The sequence below is a fragment of the Oncorhynchus mykiss genome, chromosome 6 (genome assembly GCF_013265735.2).
Source record: "Oncorhynchus mykiss isolate Arlee chromosome 6, USDA_OmykA_1.1, whole genome shotgun sequence".
NCBI classification, from domain to species: Eukaryota; Metazoa; Chordata; class Actinopteri; order Salmoniformes; family Salmonidae; genus Oncorhynchus; species Oncorhynchus mykiss.
This window is the reverse complement of record NC_048570.1, coordinates 78,014,413-78,034,583: the sequence shown is the minus strand read 5'-3', so window position 1 is coordinate 78,034,583 and position 20,171 is coordinate 78,014,413. Positions and strand designations below refer to the sequence as shown.

The 20,171-nt window shown below is 42.7% G+C and overlaps 1 protein-coding gene across 5 annotated transcripts in view; it reads right to left on the bottom strand.

The window, feature by feature from the left end:
• LOC110526617 (solute carrier family 12 member 4) overlaps window positions 1–20,171 on the bottom strand; it is a 73,981-nt gene that overhangs the window by 7,564 nt on the left and 46,246 nt on the right. For all 5 annotated transcript variants that reach the window (XM_036980998.1, XM_036980997.1, XM_021607733.2 and 2 more), the window contains exons 14-16: window positions 16,391–16,489; window positions 270–389; window positions 44–148 (exon numbers count right to left, since the gene is read on the bottom strand). In XM_036980998.1, the coding sequence (XP_036836893.1) occupies window positions 44–148; window positions 270–389; window positions 16,391–16,489 (324 nt within the window). The remainder of the gene's footprint in view (window positions 1–43; window positions 149–269; window positions 390–16,390; window positions 16,490–20,171) is intronic.

Here is a 20,171-nt window from a genome sequence, read left to right as displayed (position 1 = left end):
AGATACCGGATATCTAAGACTATGGACGAGGAAGGATGTTTACCTCCAGTTTTTAGTGTGAGGTGGTCCATGCTCCAGCCGTAGCAGAGAGTAGCGCGCAGCACTGAGGGACAAACCTCGTATCCCATCTCCCCACTCCTTCTCCGCTCTGAGAGAGAGACAGAGAGAGTGACAGCATCAGAATATATACTCTGGCCTAAATAGCTAACTCATACATTGACCCAATGATATCCAATTATGATATGAAATGGATAAGAGTCCAGACATACCCCTGGTACTCAATGTACTTGTAGATCATGCCAGCGATGCACATGGCCACGATGGCATAATACCAGGAGGAGATGAACATCAGAGCCAGACACATACTCATACCCAGAAAAGACAGAGCCCTGTGGGGGAAACACACAGATATACTGTAGTACTCTTTATACTATACTATTGGACACATGAAAGGAGATCACCAGTTGTGGTCATTCCAAAAAGCACCCACAGATCTTACAAAGCTCAGTACCCTCTTAGCAAAGAAGCCAAAAAGGGTATCATTCCCATAGTGCATTAGTTGCGCTCTGGTTCTCTGCCCGAATTTGCCCTGTAAACACACCAATTTTACCTGTTAGGAAACCATCTGGTGAATATCATTTTGTGCAAGACCTTAGAATAATAAACAATGCTGTACATGCTAGAGCACCCCTGGTGCCTAACACTGTTACCATTTTATCCCAGGTGCCTCCAGGTAGTTTGTTTTTTAGTAATTGATTTAGCTCATGCTTTCTTTCTTTCTTATCTTCTCTTGTTTTGTTGATCCTGGAGGCAGTGTTTTGGTTCAGTATGTTGACCATTTGTTGGTTTGCTCACAATCAGAAGAGATATGACACGAGGACACTCAGGCATTGTTGATTTCTTTTGGCAGAAAATGGTCATAAAGTTTCCCCCAGTAAGATGCAATTATGCCAGTTAAATATTTGGGTCATGACATCACTTCTGAGGGTCACGCCCTCTCCACTGGTAGATTAGAGGCAATTAATAAGTTCAACCGCTGCAGGATTGTAGTTATGGGAGAAAGATGGAGGCAAGTGAAGCTGTGGTCTGGACTGGTGAGATGTTCTGATATTGTGGCAAAGTCTCTTCTAACCGTACATATGCCCCATGTGGTGGAGGCAATTATTAAACAGGCAAAAACGGCTCATTTGATGTCCGCGAGACTGCTAAGACTATCAGAACATTCTTAACCCTTCAACTCTTCTCCCTGCAGCAGAAACCGGTGAAGACCATGACTGTGATTTAGCTATTGAAGCTGACTGTAGCTCTAGGTTGGACTTGAGAGACACCCCATTAGACAATCCAGACTTTTAGTTTTTTTGTAGATGGGTCTGCCCAGAGAAACGAAAAAGGGAATCAATTAGTTGGTTATGCTGTTGGACTGTTTTGGAAACTGTGGAAAGTTCTCGACTCCCCTCACACGTATCTTCCCAGGCAGCAGAACTATTTGGCATGACTATAGCTTCTATTTTGCTCAGTTAACATTTACACTGATAGTAGATCTGAGTTCGGTGTTGTGCATGATTTTGGAACATTGTAGAGGATTGCACAAAGTAGAGATTGCACAAAGTAGAAATTTCACAAAGTAATCTTGTTTTGTCTCTCTTAGAGGCGGTCCAGGTGCACTCCTCTGTTTCTGTAATCAAGTGTCAGGAGCATTCTTCCTCTAATGACAACATTCCTCTGGGGAACACTAACGCTGACCACGCTGCTAAATTGGCCGATTTCTCTTCTGTTTCCAGCTCCTTCACATAGCAGCAGTTCCAGCTTCCACTAACCCTTTCTCTGTTAATGACTCTGCAGGCAACGGCTGATGCATCAGAGAAGGACGCCTCGGGTGTATGGCTGGATGAGTGGAGCAGACCAGCCATGCCCCGCTGTACTTTCCAATTCCTTGCCAAATTGTCACATGGTCAAAAAGAGGGATGGTGGATCCTGTAAATAAATGAATAAATAAGGGAAAGGGGGATACGTAGTCAGTTGTACACCTGAATGCATTCAACTGAAATGTGTTTTCCGCATTTAACCCAACCCCTCTGAATCAGAGAGGTGCGGGGGGCGGATATTGGTGTACAGTAGGTTTTACTGTGCTTGCAGGACATTTCTCTGGTGGTGGGGTTGTACAATGTTTGATTTGCATGACTAACAATGTTGAACCAAACTCTGAAAACAAACTTGTTTAAACTAATTGGTGAAACAAGCCTGACATGGGTAAAGGTGCTTCCATTGGCACTGAGTATGAGGGGCAGATCCCACACAGTCACTGGTCTCTCTCCACACGAGATGCTGACTGGCCATCCCACGAGGATGACTAATACACCTTTTCTCAAGAACAGATTGTCACTGCAAGAAATGGAGGAAGACATGGTTGAGAATTGTGTCACCCTTAACAGTGTTCCTAAGAGACGTTTGCCCCGGGTGAAGGTGTCTTTGCCGAACTTGGCAGGTGGAGCTCAGCACTATTTCAACCCAGGTGATTGTGTGGTGGTCAAAGACTTCAGGAGAGAGAGTTGGAAGGACCTCTGTTGGAGAGTGCCGTACCAAGTTCTTCTGACAGAGGGTGAGATGAGTCCTGAGCCAAAATGACCAACACAGGCCTAGAGTAGTGCAGAAGAGGGTGAGATGAGTCCTGAGCCAAAGGGACCAACGCCAGCCCGGAGTAGTGGCCCAGAAGTAGATGGTCATTGGAGAAGGAGAACCCTGCTGGGCCCTCATAACCAAGAGGACTGATGGAATGGCCACTACCAAGTGTTCTGATGAGTATGACTGTCTAAAGGGTCTGGGAAATAAAGCCTCAGTGTTCTGATGAGTATGACTGTCTAAAGGGTCTGGGAAATAAAGCCTCAGTGTTCTGATGAGTATGACTGTCTAAAGGGTCTGAGAAATAAAGCCTCAGTGTTCTGATTAGTATGACTGTCTAAAGGGTCTGGGAAATAAAGCCTCAGTGTTCTAATGAGTATGACTGTCTAAAGGGTCTGGGAAATAAAGCCTCAGTGTTCTGATGAGTATGACTGTCTAAAGGGTCTGGGAAATAAAGCCTCAGTGTTCTGATGAGTATGACTGTCTAAAGGGTCTGAGAAATAAAGCCTCAGTGTTCTGATGAGTATGACTGTCTAAAGAATCTGGGAAATAAAGCCTCAGTGTTCTGATGAGTATGACTGTCTAAAGAATCTGGGAAATAAAGCCTCAGTGTTCTGATGAGTACGACTGTCTAAAGGGTCTGGGAAATAAAGCCTCAGTGTTCTGATGAGTATGACTGTCTAAAGGGTCTGGGAAATAAAGCCTCAGTGTTCTGATGAGTATGACTGTCTAAAGAATCTGGGAAATAAAGCCTCAGTGTTCTGATGAGTATGACTGTCTAAAGGGTCTGGGAAATAAAGCCTCAGTGTTCTGATGAGTATGACTGTCTAAAGGGTCTGAGAAATAAAGCCTCAGTGTTCTGATGAGTATGACTGTCTAAATGGTCTGGGAAATAAAGCCTCAGTGTTCTGATGAGTATGACTGTCTAAAGGGTCTGGGAAATAAAGCCTCAGTGTTCTGATGAGTACGACTGTCTAAAGGGTCTGGGAAATAAAGCCTCAGTGTTCTGATGAGTACGACTGTCTAAAGGGTCTGGGAAATAAAGCCTCAGTGTTCTGATGAGTATGACTGTCTAAAGGGTCTGAGAAATAAAGCCTCAGTGTTCTGATGAGTATGACTGTCTAAAGGGTCTGGGAAATAAAGCCTCAGTGTTCTGATGAGTATGACTGTCTAAAGGGTCTGGGAAATAACGCCTCAGTGTTCTGATGAGTATGACTGTCTAAAGGGTCTGGGAAATAAAGCCTCAGTGTTCTGATGAGTATGACTGTCTAAAGGGTCTGGGAAATAAAGCCTCAGTGTTCTAATGAGTATGACTGTCTAAAGGGTCTGGGAAATAAAGCCTCAGTGTTCTGATGAGTATGACTGTCTAAAGGGTCTGGGAAATAAAGCCCCAGTGTTCTAATGAGTATGACTGTCTAAAGGGTCTGAGAAATAAAGCCTCAGTGTTCTGATGAGTATGACTGTCTAAAGGGTCTGAGAAATAAAGCCTCAGTGTTCTGATGAGTATGACTGTCTAAAGGGTCTGAGAAATAAAGCCTCAGTGTTCTGATGAGTATGACTGTCTAAAGGGTCTGGGAAATAAAGCCTCAGTGTTCTGATGAGTATGACTGTCTAAAGGGTCTGGGAAATAAAGCCTCAGTGTTCTGATGAGTACGACTGTCTAAAGGGTCTGGGAAATAAAGCCTCAGTGTTCTGATGAGTACGACTGTCTAAAGGGTATGGGAAATAAAGCCTCAGTGTTCTGATGAGTACGACTGTCTAAAGGGTCTGAGAAATAAAGCCTCAGTGTTCTGATGAGTATGACTGTCTAAAGGGTCTGGGAAATAAAGCCTCAGTGTTCTGATGAGTACGACTGTCTAAAGGGTCTGGGAAATAACGCCTCAGTGTTCTGATGAGTACGACTGTCTAAAGGGTCAGGGAAATAAAGCCTCAGTGTTCTGATGAGTATGACTGTCTAAAGGGTCAGGGAAATAAAGCCTCAGTGTTCTGATGAGTATGACTGTCTAAAGGGTCTGAGAAATAAAGCCTCAGTGTTCTGATGAGTATGACTGTCTAAAGGGTCTGGGAAATAAAGCCTCAGTGTTCTGATGAGTACGACTGTCTAAAGGGTCTGAGAAATAAATTCTCAGTGTTCTGATGAGTACGACTGTCTAAAGGGTCTGGGAAATAAAGCCTCAGTGTTCTGATGAGTACGACTGTCTAAAGGGTCTGGGAAATAAAGCCTCAGTGTTCTGATGAGTATGACTGTCTAAAGGGTCTGGGAAATAAAGCCTCAGTGTTCTGATGAGTATGACTGTCTAAAGGGTCAGGGAAATAAAGCCTCAGTGTTCTGATGAGTATGACTGTCTAAAGGGTCTGAGAAATAAAGCCTCAGTGTTCTGATGAGTATGACTGTCTAAATGGTCTGGGAAATAAAGCCTCAGTGTTCTGATGAGTATGACTGTCTAAAGGGTCTGGGAAATAAAGCCTCAGTGTTCTGATGAGTACGACTGTCTAAAGGGTCTGGGAAATAAAGCCTCAGTGTTCTGATGAGTACGACTGTCTAAAGGGTCTGGGAAATAAAGCCTCAGTGTTCTGATGAGTATGACTGTCTAAAGGGTCTGAGAAATAAAGCCTCAGTGTTCTGATGAGTATGACTGTCTAAAGGGTCTGGGAAATAAAGCCTCAGTGTTCTGATGAGTATGACTGTCTAAAGGGTCTGGGAAATAACGCCTCAGTGTTCTGATGAGTATGACTGTCTAAAGGGTCTGGGAAATAAAGCCTCAGTGTTCTGATGAGTATGACTGTCTAAAGGGTCTGGGAAATAAAGCCTCAGTGTTCTAATGAGTATGACTGTCTAAAGGGTCTGGGAAATAAAGCCTCAGTGTTCTGATGAGTATGACTGTCTAAAGGGACTGGGAAATAAAGCCCCAGTGTTCTAATGAGTATGACTGTCTAAAGGGTCTGAGAAATAAAGCCTCAGTGTTCTGATGAGTATGACTGTCTAAAGGGTCTGAGAAATAAAGCCTCAGTGTTCTGATGAGTATGACTGTCTAAAGGGTCTGAGAAATAAAGCCTCAGTGTTCTGATGAGTATGACTGTCTAAAGGGTCTGGGATATAAAGCCTCAGTGTTCTGATGAGTACGACTGTCTAAAGGGTCTGGGAAATAAAGCCTCAGTGTTCTGATGAGTACGACTGTCTAAAGGGTCTGGGAAATAAAGCCTCAGTGTTCTAATGAGTATGACTGTCTAAAGGGTCTGAGAAATAAAGCCTCAGTGTTCTGATGAGTATGACTGTCTAAAGGGTCTGGGAAATAAAGCCTCAGTGTTCTGATGAGTATGACAGTCTAAAGGGTCTGGGAAATAAAGCCTCAGTGTTCTGATGAGTACGACTGTCTAAAGGGTCAGGGAAATAAAGCCTCAGTGTTCTGATGAGTATGACTGTCTAAAGGGTCAGGGAAATAAAGCCTCAGTGTTCTGATGAGTATGACTGTCTAAAGGGTCTGGGAAATAAAGCCTCAGTGTTCTGATGAGTACGACTGTCTAAAGGGTCTGGGAAATAAAGCCTCAGTGTTCTGATGAGTATGACTGTCTAAAGGGTCTGGGAAATAAAGCCCCAGTGTTCTAATGAGTATGACTGTCTAAAGGGTCTGAGAAATAAAGCCTCAGTGTTCTGATGAGTATGACTGTCTAAAGGGTCTGAGAAATAAAGCCTCAGTGTTCTGATGAGTATGACTGTCTAAAGGGTCTGAGAAATAAAGCCTCAGTGTTCTGATGAGTATGACTGTCTAAAGGGTCTGGGAAATAAAGCCTCAGTGTTCTGATGAGTATGACTGTCTAAAGGGTCTGGGAAATAAAGCCTCAGTGTTCTGATGAGTATGACTGTCTAAAGGGTCTGAGAAATAAAGCCTCAGTGTTCTGATGAGTATGACTGTCTAAAGGGTCTGAGAAATAAAGCCTCAGTGTTCTGATGAGTATGACTGTCTAAAGGGTCTGAGAAATAAAGCCTCAGTGTTCTGATGAGTATGACTGTCTAAAGGGTCTGAGAAATAAAGCCTCAGTGTTCTGATGAGTATGACTGTCTAAAGGGTCTGAGAAATAAAGCCTCAGTGTTCTGATGAGTATGACTGTCTAAAGGGTCTGAGAAATAAAGCCTAAGTGTTCTGATGAGTATGACTGTCTAAAGGGTCTGAGAAATAAAGCCTCAGTGTTCTGATGAGTATGACTGTCTAAAGGGTCTGGGAAATAAAGCCTCAGTGTTCTGATGAGTATGACTGTCTAAAGGGTCTGGGAAATAAAGCCTCAGTGTTCTGATGAGTATGACTGTCTAAAGGGTCTGGGAAATAAAGCCTCAGTGTTCTGATGAGTACGACTGTCTAAAGGGTCTGGGAAATAAAGCCTCAGTGTTCTAATGAGTATGACTGTCTAAAGGGTCTGGGAAATAAAGCCTCAGTGTTCTGATGAGTATGACTGTCTAAAGGGACTGGGAAATAAAGCCCCAGTGTTCTAATGAGTATGACTGTCTAAAGGGTCTGAGAAATAAAGCCTCAGTGTTCTGATGAGTATGACTGTCTAAAGGGTCTGAGAAATAAAGCCTCAGTGTTCTGATGAGTATGACTGTCTAAAGGGTCTGAGAAATAAAGCCTCAGTGTTCTGATGAGTATGACTGTCTAAAGGGTCTGGGATATAAAGCCTCAGTGTTCTGATGAGTACGACTGTCTAAAGGGTCTGGGAAATAAAGCCTCAGTGTTCTGATGAGTACGACTGTCTAAAGGGTCTGGGAAATAAAGCCTCAGTGTTCTAATGAGTATGACTGTCTAAAGGGTCTGAGAAATAAAGCCTCAGTGTTCTGATGAGTATGACTGTCTAAAGGGTCTGGGAAATAAAGCCTCAGTGTTCTGATGAGTATGACAGTCTAAAGGGTCTGGGAAATAAAGCCTCAGTGTTCTGATGAGTACGACTGTCTAAAGGGTCAGGGAAATAAAGCCTCAGTGTTCTGATGAGTATGACTGTCTAAAGGGTCAGGGAAATAAAGCCTCAGTGTTCTGATGAGTATGACTGTCTAAAGGGTCTGAGAAATAAAGCCTCAGTGTTCTGATGAGTATGACTGTCTAAAGGGTCTGGGAAATAAAGCCTCAGTGTTCTGATGAGTACGACTGTCTAAAGGGTCTGAGAAATAAAGCCTCAGTGTTCTGATGAGTACGACTGTCTAAAGGGTCTGGGAAATAAAGCCTCAGTGTTCTGATGAGTACGACTGTCTAAAGGGTCTGGGAAATAAAGCCTCAGTGTTCTGATGAGTACGACTGTCTAAAGGGTCTGGGAAATAAAGCCTCAGTGTTCTGATGAGTATGACTGTCTAAAGGGTCAGGGAAATAAAGCCTCAGTGTTCTGATGAGTATGACTGTCTAAAGGGTCTGAGAAATAAAGCCTCAGTGTTCTGATGAGTATGACTGTCTAAATGGTCTGGGAAATAAAGCCTCAGTGTTCTGATGAGTACGACTGTCTAAAGGGTCTGGGAAATAAAGCCTCAGTGTTCTGATGAGTACGACTGTCTAAAGGGTCTGGGAAATAAAGCCTCAGTGTTCTGATGAGTACGACTGTCTAAAGGGTCTGGGAAATAAAGCCTCAGTGTTCTGATGAGTATGACTGTCTAAAGGGTCTGAGAAATAAAGCCTCAGTGTTCTGATGAGTATGACTGTCTAAAGGGTCTGGGAAATAAAGCCTCAGTGTTCTGATGAGTATGACTGTCTAAAGGGTCTGGGAAATAACGCCTCAGTGTTCTGATGAGTATGACTGTCTAAAGGGTCTGGGAAATAAAGCCTCAGTGTTCTGATGAGTATGACTGTCTAAAGGGTCTGGGAAATAAAGCCTCAGTGTTCTAATGAGTATGACTGTCTAAAGGGTCTGGGAAATAAAGCCTCAGTGTTCTGATGAGTATGACTGTCTAAAGGGTCTGGGAAATAAAGCCCCAGTGTTCTAATGAGTATGACTGTCTAAAGGGTCTGAGAAATAAAGCCTCAGTGTTCTGATGAGTATGACTGTCTAAAGGGTCTGAGAAATAAAGCCTCAGTGTTCTGATGAGTATGACTGTCTAAAGGGTCTGAGAAATAAAGCCTCAGTGTTCTGATGAGTATGACTGTCTAAAGGGTCTGGGAAATAAAGCCTCAGTGTTCTGATGAGTATGACTGTCTAAAGGGTCTGGGAAATAAAGCCTCAGTGTTCTGATGAGTATGACTGTCTAAAGGGTCTGAGAAATAAAGCCTCAGTGTTCTGATGAGTATGACTGTCTAAAGGGTCTGAGAAATAAAGCCTCAGTGTTCTGATGAGTATGACTGTCTAAAGGGTCTGAGAAATAAAGCCTCAGTGTTCTGATGAGTATGACTGTCTAAAGGGTCTGAGAAATAAAGCCTCAGTGTTCTGATGAGTATGACTGTCTAAAGGGTCTGAGAAATAAAGCCTCAGTGTTCTGATGAGTATGACTGTCTAAAGGGTCTGAGAAATAAAGCCTAAGTGTTCTGATGAGTATGACTGTCTAAAGGGTCTGAGAAATAAAGCCTCAGTGTTCTGATGAGTATGACTGTCTAAAGGGTCTGGGAAATAAAGCCTCAGTGTTCTGATGAGTATGACTGTCTAAAGGGTCTGGGAAATAAAGCCTCAGTGTTCTGATGAGTATGACTGTCTAAAGGGTCTGGGAAATAAAGCCTCAGTGTTCTGATGAGTACGACTGTCTAAAGGGTCTGGGAAATAAAGCCTCAGTGTTCTAATGAGTATGACTGTCTAAAGGGTCTGGGAAATAAAGCCTCAGTGTTCTGATGAGTATGACTGTCTAAAGGGACTGGGAAATAAAGCCCCAGTGTTCTAATGAGTATGACTGTCTAAAGGGTCTGAGAAATAAAGCCTCAGTGTTCTGATGAGTATGACTGTCTAAAGGGTCTGAGAAATAAAGCCTCAGTGTTCTGATGAGTATGACTGTCTAAAGGGTCTGAGAAATAAAGCCTCAGTGTTCTGATGAGTATGACTGTCTAAAGGGTCTGGGATATAAAGCCTCAGTGTTCTGATGAGTACGACTGTCTAAAGGGTCTGGGAAATAAAGCCTCAGTGTTCTGATGAGTACGACTGTCTAAAGGGTCTGGGAAATAAAGCCTCAGTGTTCTAATGAGTATGACTGTCTAAAGGGTCTGAGAAATAAAGCCTCAGTGTTCTGATGAGTATGACTGTCTAAAGGGTCTGGGAAATAAAGCCTCAGTGTTCTGATGAGTATGACAGTCTAAAGGGTCTGGGAAATAAAGCCTCAGTGTTCTGATGAGTACGACTGTCTAAAGGGTCAGGGAAATAAAGCCTCAGTGTTCTGATGAGTATGACTGTCTAAAGGGTCAGGGAAATAAAGCCTCAGTGTTCTGATGAGTATGACTGTCTAAAGGGTCTGAGAAATAAAGCCTCAGTGTTCTGATGAGTATGACTGTCTAAAGGGTCTGGGAAATAAAGCATCAGTGTTCTGATGAGTACGACTGTCTAAAGGGTCTGAGAAATAAAGCCTCAGTGTTCTGATGAGTACGACTGTCTAAAGGGTCTGGGAAATAAAGCCTCAGTGTTCTGATGAGTACGACTGTCTAAAGGGTCTGGGAAATAAAGCCTCAGTGTTCTGATGAGTACGACTGTCTAAAGGGTCTGGGAAATAAAGCCTCAGTGTTCTGATGAGTATGACTGTCTAAAGGGTCAGGGAAATAAAGCCTCAGTGTTCTGATGAGTATGACTGTCTAAAGGGTCTGAGAAATAAAGCCTCAGTGTTCTGATGAGTATGACTGTCTAAAGGGTCTGAGAAATAAAGCCTCAGTGTTCTGATGAGTATGACTGTCTAAAGGGTCTGGGATATAAAGCCTCAGTGTTCTGATGAGTACGACTGTCTAAAGGGTCTGGGAAATAAAGCCTCAGTGTTCTGATGAGTACGACTGTCTAAAGGGTCTGGGAAATAAAGCCTCAGTGTTCTAATGAGTATGACTGTCTAAAGGGTCTGAGAAATAAAGCCTCAGTGTTCTGATGAGTATGACTGTCTAAAGGGTCTGGGAAATAAAGCCTCAGTGTTCTGATGAGTATGACAGTCTAAAGGGTCTGGGAAATAAAGCCTCAGTGTTCTGATGAGTACGACTGTCTAAAGGGTCAGGGAAATAAAGCCTCAGTGTTCTGATGAGTATGACTGTCTAAAGGGTCAGGGAAATAAAGCCTCAGTGTTCTGATGAGTATGACTGTCTAAAGGGTCTGAGAAATAAAGCCTCAGTGTTCTGATGAGTATGACTGTCTAAAGGGTCTGGGAAATAAAGCCTCAGTGTTCTGATGAGTACGACTGTCTAAAGGGTCTGAGAAATAAAGCCTCAGTGTTCTGATGAGTACGACTGTCTAAAGGGTCTGGGAAATAAAGCCTCAGTGTTCTGATGAGTACGACTGTCTAAAGGGTCTGGGAAATAAAGCCTCAGTGTTCTGATGAGTACGACTGTCTAAAGGGTCTGGGAAATAAAGCCTCAGTGTTCTGATGAGTATGACTGTCTAAAGGGTCAGGGAAATAAAGCCTCAGTGTTCTGATGAGTATGACTGTCTAAAGGGTCTGAGAAATAAAGCCTCAGTGTTCTGATGAGTATGACTGTCTAAATGGTCTGGGAAATAAAGCCTCAGTGTTCTGATGAGTATGACTGTCTAAAGGGTCTGAGAAATAAAGCCTCAGTGTTCTGATGAGTATGACTGTCTAAATGGTCTGGGAAATAAAGCCTCAGTGTTCTGATGAGTACGACTGTCTAAAGGGTCTGGGAAATAAAGCCTCAGTGTTCTGATGAGTACGACTGTCTAAAGGGTCTGAGAAATAAAGCCTCAGTGTTCTGATGAGTATGACTGTCTAAAGGGTCTGGGAAATAAAGCCTCAGTGTTCTGATGAGTATGACAGTCTAAAGGGTCTGGGAAATAAAGCCTCAGTGTTCTGATGAGTACGACTGTCTAAAGGGTCAGGGAAATAAAGCCTCAGTGTTCTGATGAGTATGACTGTCTAAAGGGTCAGGGAAATAAAGCCTCAGTGTTCTGATGAGTATGACTGTCTAAAGGGTCTGAGAAATAAAGCCTCAGTGTTCTGATGAGTATGACTGTCTAAAGGGTCTGGGAAATAAAGCCTCAGTGTTCTGATGAGTACGACTGTCTAAAGGGTCTGAGAAATAAAGCCTCAGTGTTCTGATGAGTACGACTGTCTAAAGGGTCTGGGAAATAAAGCCTCAGTGTTCTGATGAGTACGACTGTCTAAAGGGTCTGGGAAATAAAGCCTCAGTGTTCTGATGAGTACGACTGTCTAAAGGGTCTGGGAAATAAAGCCTCAGTGTTCTGATGAGTATGACTGTCTAAAGGGTCAGGGAAATAAAGCCTCAGTGTTCTGATGAGTATGACTGTCTAAAGGGTCTGAGAAATAAAGCCTCAGTGTTCTGATGAGTATGACTGTCTAAATGGTCTGGGAAATAAAGCCTCAGTGTTCTGATGAGTACGACTGTCTAAAGGGTCTGGGAAATAAAGCCTCAGTGTTCTGATGAGTACGACTGTCTAAAGGGTCTGGGAAATAAAGCCTCAGTGTTCTGATGAGTACGACTGTCTAAAGGGTCTGGGAAATAAAGCCTCAGTGTTCTGATGAGTATGACTGTCTAAAGGGTCTGAGAAATAAAGCCTCAGTGTTCTGATGAGTATGACTGTCTAAAGGGTCTGGGAAATAAAGCCTCAGTGTTCTGATGAGTATGACTGTCTAAAGGGTCTGGGAAATAACGCCTCAGTGTTCTGATGAGTATGACTGTCTAAAGGGTCTGGGAAATAAAGCCTCAGTGTTCTGATGAGTATGACTGTCTAAAGGGTCTGGGAAATAAAGCCTCAGTGTTCTAATGAGTATGACTGTCTAAAGGGTCTGGGAAATAAAGCCTCAGTGTTCTGATGAGTATGACTGTCTAAAGGGTCTGAGAAATAAAGCCTCAGTGTTCTGATGAGTATGACTGTCTAAATGGTCTGGGAAATAAAGCCTCAGTGTTCTGATGAGTACGACTGTCTAAAGGGTCTGGGAAATAAAGCCTCAGTGTTCTGATGAGTACGACTGTCTAAAGGGTCTGGGAAATAAAGCCTCAGTGTTCTGATGAGTACGACTGTCTAAAGGGTCTGGGAAATAAAGCCTCAGTGTTCTGATGAGTATGACTGTCTAAAGGGTCTGAGAAATAAAGCCTCAGTGTTCTGATGAGTATGACTGTCTAAAGGGTCTGGGAAATAAAGCCTCAGTGTTCTGATGAGTATGACTGTCTAAAGGGTCTGGGAAATAACGCCTCAGTGTTCTGATGAGTATGACTGTCTAAAGGGTCTGGGAAATAAAGCCTCAGTGTTCTGATGAGTATGACTGTCTAAAGGGTCTGGGAAATAAAGCCTCAGTGTTCTAATGAGTATGACTGTCTAAAGGGTCTGGGAAATAAAGCCTCAGTGTTCTGATGAGTATGACTGTCTAAAGGGTCTGGGAAATAAAGCCCCAGTGTTCTAATGAGTATGACTGTCTAAAGGGTCTGAGAAATAAAGCCTCAGTGTTCTGATGAGTATGACTGTCTAAAGGGTCTGAGAAATAAAGCCTCAGTGTTCTGATGAGTATGACTGTCTAAAGGGTCTGAGAAATAAAGCCTCAGTGTTCTGATGAGTATGACTGTCTAAAGGGTCTGGGAAATAAAGCCTCAGTGTTCTGATGAGTATGACTGTCTAAAGGGTCTGGGAAATAAAGCCTCAGTGTTCTGATGAGTATGACTGTCTAAAGGGTCTGAGAAATAAAGCCTCAGTGTTCTGATGAGTATGACTGTCTAAAGGGTCTGAGAAATAAAGCCTCAGTGTTCTGATGAGTATGACTGTCTAAAGGGTCTGAGAAATAAAGCCTCAGTGTTCTGATGAGTATGACTGTCTAAAGGGTCTGAGAAATAAAGCCTCAGTGTTCTGATGAGTATGACTGTCTAAAGGGTCTGAGAAATAAAGCCTCAGTGTTCTGATGAGTATGACTGTCTAAAGGGTCTGAGAAATAAAGCCTAAGTGTTCTGATGAGTATGACTGTCTAAAGGGTCTGAGAAATAAAGCCTCAGTGTTCTGATGAGTATGACTGTCTAAAGGGTCTGGGAAATAAAGCCTCAGTGTTCTGATGAGTATGACTGTCTAAAGGGTCTGGGAAATAAAGCCTCAGTGTTCTGATGAGTATGACTGTCTAAAGGGTCTGGGAAATAAAGCCTCAGTGTTCTGATGAGTATGACTGTCTAAAGGGTCTGAGAAATAAAGCCTCAGTGTTCTGATGAGTATGACTGTCTAAAGGGTCTGAGAAATAAAGCCTCAGTGTTCTGATGAGTATGACTGTCTAAAGGGTCAGGGAAATAAAGCCTCAGTGTTCTGATGAGTATGACTGTCTAAAGGGTCAGGGAAATAAAGCCTCAGTGTTCTGATGAGTATGACTGTCTAAAGGGTCTGGGAAATAAAGCCTCAGTGTTCTAATGAGTATGACTGTCTAAAGGGTCTGAGAAATAAAGCCTCAGTGTTCTGATGAGTATGACTGTCTAAAGGGTCAGGGAAATAAAGCCTCAGTGTTCTGATGAGTATGACTGTCTAAAGGGTCTGGGAAATAAAGCCTCAGTGTTCTAATGAGTATGACTGTCTAAAGGGTCTGGGAAATAAAGCCTCAGTGTTCTGATGAGTATGACTGTCTAAAGGGTCTGGGAAATAAAGCCTCAGTGTTCTAATGAGTATGACTGTCTAAAGGGTCTGAGAAATAAAGCCTCAGTGTTCTGATGAGTATGACTGTCTAAAGGGTCTGAGAAATAAAGCCTCAGTGTTCTGATGAGTATGACTGTCTAAAGGGTCTGAGAAATAAAGCCTCAGTGTTCTGATGAGTATGACTGTCTAAAGGGTCTGAGAAATAAAGCCTCAGTGTTCTGATGAGTATGACTGTCTAAAGGGTCTGGGAAATGTATTTTATAATTTCCCCGCATTACATATTCCTCTCAAAATAATAGACATTTAATGAGCGTGAAGCAGAGAGTGAATATCCAACAGAAATGGGTAATAAATATAGAGTAACATTGTTAGGGTAGACTCAAATTCAAACAATGCTTTCCAATAAGGAGAAAGTTATCATGTTTGCTTTTAAACCTTACAATAGGGGTAAAAGCAGAGCATTGTTTGAGAGTGATCCATGTGTATTAGCAGTAGTGATTGAGAGGGTTTTTCCTATTGGGAAGAGTAGAGGGGTCCTAGTTGAAGGAAACCGATATGGAGACTAGCATAGGTAAATAAAGACAGTCATAAAGAGAGTAAAATGGAAAGATTCATGGTGCTCATGGTCTGTCAGTGGATGTCACATTTAATGAGTGTTGACAGTATGCGAATGGTAATATTAGTTGTTTTCAAATAACACTCTAATAATGCAATATCTTAGTAATTTGAAGAAATAAATGTTTCAATACAAGGTCACATGACTGACAGAGGGAATGAGCATTGGGACTGATATTATATTAGAGGTCATCTGGTGTTTAGGTTAAAGATAAGCTTCCTGTGAACCAATAGATAAGCTGGCAGTAACAGTGAGTGGTACTCAATAAACTCAAACAGACCTTAGCCCTAACACAGTGGGAAAATTTGGGGCAGAGGTATGAATAATTGAATAAGATACGTTTTTGACAATTTTCAATTATTATTACTCAATTCGATAGTTTCAATATACCAGTGATTTAAACAAGAAGGTAATGTCATCTAAAACACACTTTTTCCATTACGAGGAACACTGTCCGGAATTGGAGTAGATCCAAGTAAATGTTTAAGTACCGAATATTGAGCTGATAAGTCAGCACCACCTTTTTGAAGGCCCTAGGGGATTTGTTAAACAACAGGTTTTATATATTCTGGGTCTACAGATCCCATGTGTATGTGTGTGTATTTAAGAATTTACAACCCAGAGTGAAGGGGTTTAAAAGGATAAAGTGTCTGGTTTTATGTGTTGATTCCGCTTACTTTAATAGACGTATTTTGATAGATCCTCCTTTGATAGTTTAAGCCATAATCTAATGCTTACCTTAAAATGTAACAATAATTATCACAAAGTGATAAAAGGAGGGAATGCATTGAATTGTAAACAGCATCTCCTCTCACTCTATCTTGGTTCGTGCAGGTGACTGTGACCTCCTCCTCAGACCAAATGGCCCAGAACATTGTTATGGGAGCCAAAAGGAGTATCTCAGTTTCAAAGTCCCAGCTTTGAGAGAAAAAGCCTTTTCAGTCACATGCAGGAACCAATGTTAATAATGTATAATGTAAATCATGCTTATATGACTTGTTTGTATAGCACTATAAAAGGACTGAGAGGGAAAGCCCATTTCAGAGTTTTCATCAAACTTTGATTGAGAATGTGAACCTCTCCGGTCATGATACTAAAGATTGATTCCTTTACACTGAGTTTCAGTGGTGAATTTCCACGACAGGTGCTATACTTGTTCAGCTACTGAAGCTTATTACAGTGAAGTTCCTTCTTTCTAGGCTACCATCAGAACACCAGAGAACAAAATGCCTCTCTAGCTGGAGTCTGCATAAAGTCCTCCAGTCAGTCAACAGGATATTTTGATAAGCTTCCCAATATGTCACCTGAGAAAGCAAAGTAGATTATTCAAATGGAGTGAAAGTGTACCCAACACCCACGCATATACAAATGAGTGTTACATCGCTCACATACAGTATGCACGGATACACAGCCACGCACATACACCTGTACTGTACTTACCAGTGGTAATATTTAAACCTAGGTCTCCAGTTTGGTGTCCGTAGTAAAGTCTGCACAGCACAGGCTAAGTTCACAAACAGATAGCACATCAAGAAGAACCTGTAGGAAAAAAAATCACACACCACAAAATGTAATTCAGTCCAAACCGATTTAGTCATTTAAATATTGATTTGGAATTCCAATATATTAATTTTGCAGTTATGTACTTGTTGCAGGATGTATAGGCCTGGTAGTCTGCTAAAATACATCTCAACTGATGGCAAAACACAAGAAAGTGCACTAGGTCAAGGTTTCCCAAACTTTTTCACTCAGGCCCCCCTTCCAGCATTGAGGAACATCCCGCATGTGCGCAATGTCTATTTCTATGGGCACAATTAGACATGGCATAATGTATAGAACTGCAGGAAATAAGCTTTAAACCTGAAAAATATTACCTACGCCAACAAGAGGGGTGTGAACAGTTTGTGTCCTGGCTCAGCCAGGAGAATATCGCCGCCCCAAAGAAGAACTGGAGGCGGCGAAAGCGGAGAGGCGCTGGTATGAGGAGGCAGCGCCGCGTCGTGGATGGAAGCCACAGGGAGTATGGCTACGCCAGGTAGGAGACCTGAGCCAACTTCCTGTGGTTACCGGGGGGCTAGAGAGACCGGGCAGGCACCGTGTTATGCTGTGAAGCGCACGGTGTCCCCAGTGCGGGTGCATAGCCCGGTGCGGTACATTCCAGCTCCACGTATCGGCCGGGCTAGAGTGGGCATCGAGCCAAGTGCCATGAAGCCGGCTCTACGCATCTGGTCTCCAGTGTGTCTCCTTGGGCCAGCTTACATGGCATCAACCTTGCGCACGGTGTCCCCGGTTCGCCTGCATAGCCCAGTGCTGGCTATTCCACCTCGCCGCACTGGCAGGTATTCATGTGATATTTGTGTGACTCGAACATTATTACAAAATGTATGGGCTAAAAAACCTAGCTGAAATGGGCTTGTTGATCTGGGCATTTCTGACATGTTATAAATAGAAATGTCCAGATCAACTAGCCCATTTCAGCTAATGACTGACATGACAAGAGGAATACTGATGATGCACTACCCAATTTCAAAATTTTACCTTACGCATTCTACTATTATAACTTTCAACAGTAAATTAATATACAGTGCCTTGCGAAAGTATTCGGCCCCCTTGAACTTTGCGACCTTTTGCCACATTTCAGGCTTCAAACATAAAGATATAAAACTGTATTTTTTTGTGAAGAATCAACAACAAGTGGGACACAATCATGAAGTGGAACGACATTTATTGGATATTTCAAACTTTTTTAACAAATCAAAAACTGAAAAATTGGGCGTGCAAAATTATTCAGCCCCTTTACTTTCAGTGCAGCAAACTCTCTCCAGAAGTTCAGTGAGGATCTCTGAATGATCCAATGTTGACCTAAATGACTAATGATGATAAATACAATCCACCTGTGTGTAATCAAGTCTCCGTATAAATGCACCTGCACTGTGATAGTCTCAGAGGTCCGTTAAAAGCGCAGAGAGCATCATGAAGAACAAGGAACACACCAGGCAGGTCCGAGATACTGTTGTGAAGAAGTTTAAAGCCGGATTTGGATACAAAAAGATTTCCCAAGCTTTAAACATCCCAAGGAGCACTGTGCAAGCGATAATATTGAAATGGAAGGAGTATCAGACCACTGCAAATCTACCAAGACCTGGCCGTCCCTCTAAACTTGCAGCTCATACAAGGAGAAGACTGATCAGAGATGCAGCCAAGAGGCCCATGATCACTCTGGATGAACTGCAGAGATCTACAGCTGAGGTGGGAGACTCTGTCCATAGGACAACAATCAGACGTATATTGCACAAATCTGGCCTTTATGGAAGAGTGGCAAGAAGAAAGCCATTTCTTAAAGATTTCCATAAAAAGTGTTGTTTAAAGTTTGCCACAAGCCACCTGGGAGACACACCAAACATGTGGAAGAAGGTGCTCTGGGCAGATGAAACCAAAATTGAACTTTTTGGCAACAATCCAAACCTTATGTTTGGCGTAAAAGCAACAGCTGAACACACCATCCCCACTGTCAAACATGGTGGTGGCAGCATCATGGTTTGGGCCTGCTTTTCTTCAGCAGGGACAGGGAAGATTGTTAAAATTGATGGGAAGATGGATGGAGCCAAATACAGGACCATTCTGGAAGAAAACCTGATGGAGTCTGCAAAAGACCTGCGACTGGGACGGAGATTTGTCTTCCAACAAGACAATGATCCAAAACATAAAGCAAAATCTACAATTGAATGGTTAAAAAATAAACATATCCAGGTGTTAGAATGGCCAAGTCAAAGTCCAGACCTGAATCCAATCGAGAATCTGTGGAATGAACTGAAAACTGCTGTTCACAAATGCTCTCCATCCAACCTCACTGAGCTCGAGCTGTTTTGCAAGGAGGAATGGGAAAAAATTTCAGTCTCTCGATGTGCAAAACTGATAGAGATATACCCCAAGCGACTTACAGCTGTAGTCGCAGCAAAAGGTGGCGCTACAAAGTATTAACTTAAGGGGGCTGAATAATTTTGCACCCCCAATTTTTCAGTTTTTGATTTGTTAAAGTTTGAAATATCCAATAAATGTCGTTCCACTTCATGATTGTGTCCCACTTGTTGTTGATTCTTCACAAAAAAATACAGTTTTATATCTTTATGTTTGAAGCCTGAAATGTGGCAAAAGGTCGCAAAGTTCAAGGGGGCCGAATACTTTCGCAAGGCACTGTCTATATATAAAATAACTGGACCCACAGTTTGTGAACCACTGCACTTGGTGACCTTCCACACAAAGTCACTTGTGCTGATTGTGTACAGAGTGCCTGGCTGGAATGAGGTGTTTCACTTGTGAAGTGGTTGTTAAAATGCAAGTGATTTGATTCAAGTATATTTTAGCAGACACTCTTATCCAGAGTGACTTACAGGAGCAATTAGGGTTAAGTGTCTTGCTCAAGGGCACATGAACAGATTATTTACCTAGTCAGCTCAGGGATTTGAACCAGCAACCTTTCAGTTACTGGCCCTGCTAGGCTACCTGCCGCCCAAACTACTCCTCAGAGGACCATAATGTTTTTTAAACATCTGTGAGATGTTTATGGTTTAAAATGGTTTATGGTTTATTAGCAGTGTTTGAGAAGGGAAGTAGAGTCATCAAGAGTCTGTTTTCTCCCATGTAAAAACTACATGACTTTGGCTGATGGGAGTAATTTCAGCAAATTCATTTTTTATTATATTTTTTACCCCTTTTTCTCCACAATTTTGTGGTACCCAATTGGTAGTTACAGTCTTGTCTCATCGCTGCAACTCCCATACAGACTGGGGAGAGGTGAAGGTCGAGAGCCGTGCGTCCTCCGAAACACAACCCAACCAAGCCGCACTGCTTCTTGACACAATGCCCACTTGACCTGGAAGCCAGCCGCACTAATGTGTCGGAGGAAACACCATACAACTGGCGACTGTGTCAGCGTACACTGCGTCCGGCCCGCCACAGGAGTCGCTCGTGCGCAATGAGACAAGGACAAACCCTCCCCTAACCCGGACAATGTTGGTCCAATTGTGCGCCGCCCTATGGGTCTCCCGGTCACAGCTGGCTGCGACCTAGAATTTCTAGTGGCACAGCTAGCACTGCGATGCAGTGCCTTAGACTTCTGCGCCACTCGGGAGGCCCCAAGTTCAGCAAGTTTACCCAACATATGATTTGAAATCAGCCCTATTTGCCTGCTTTTACATAATCATTTTTGATGTGTCTGCAT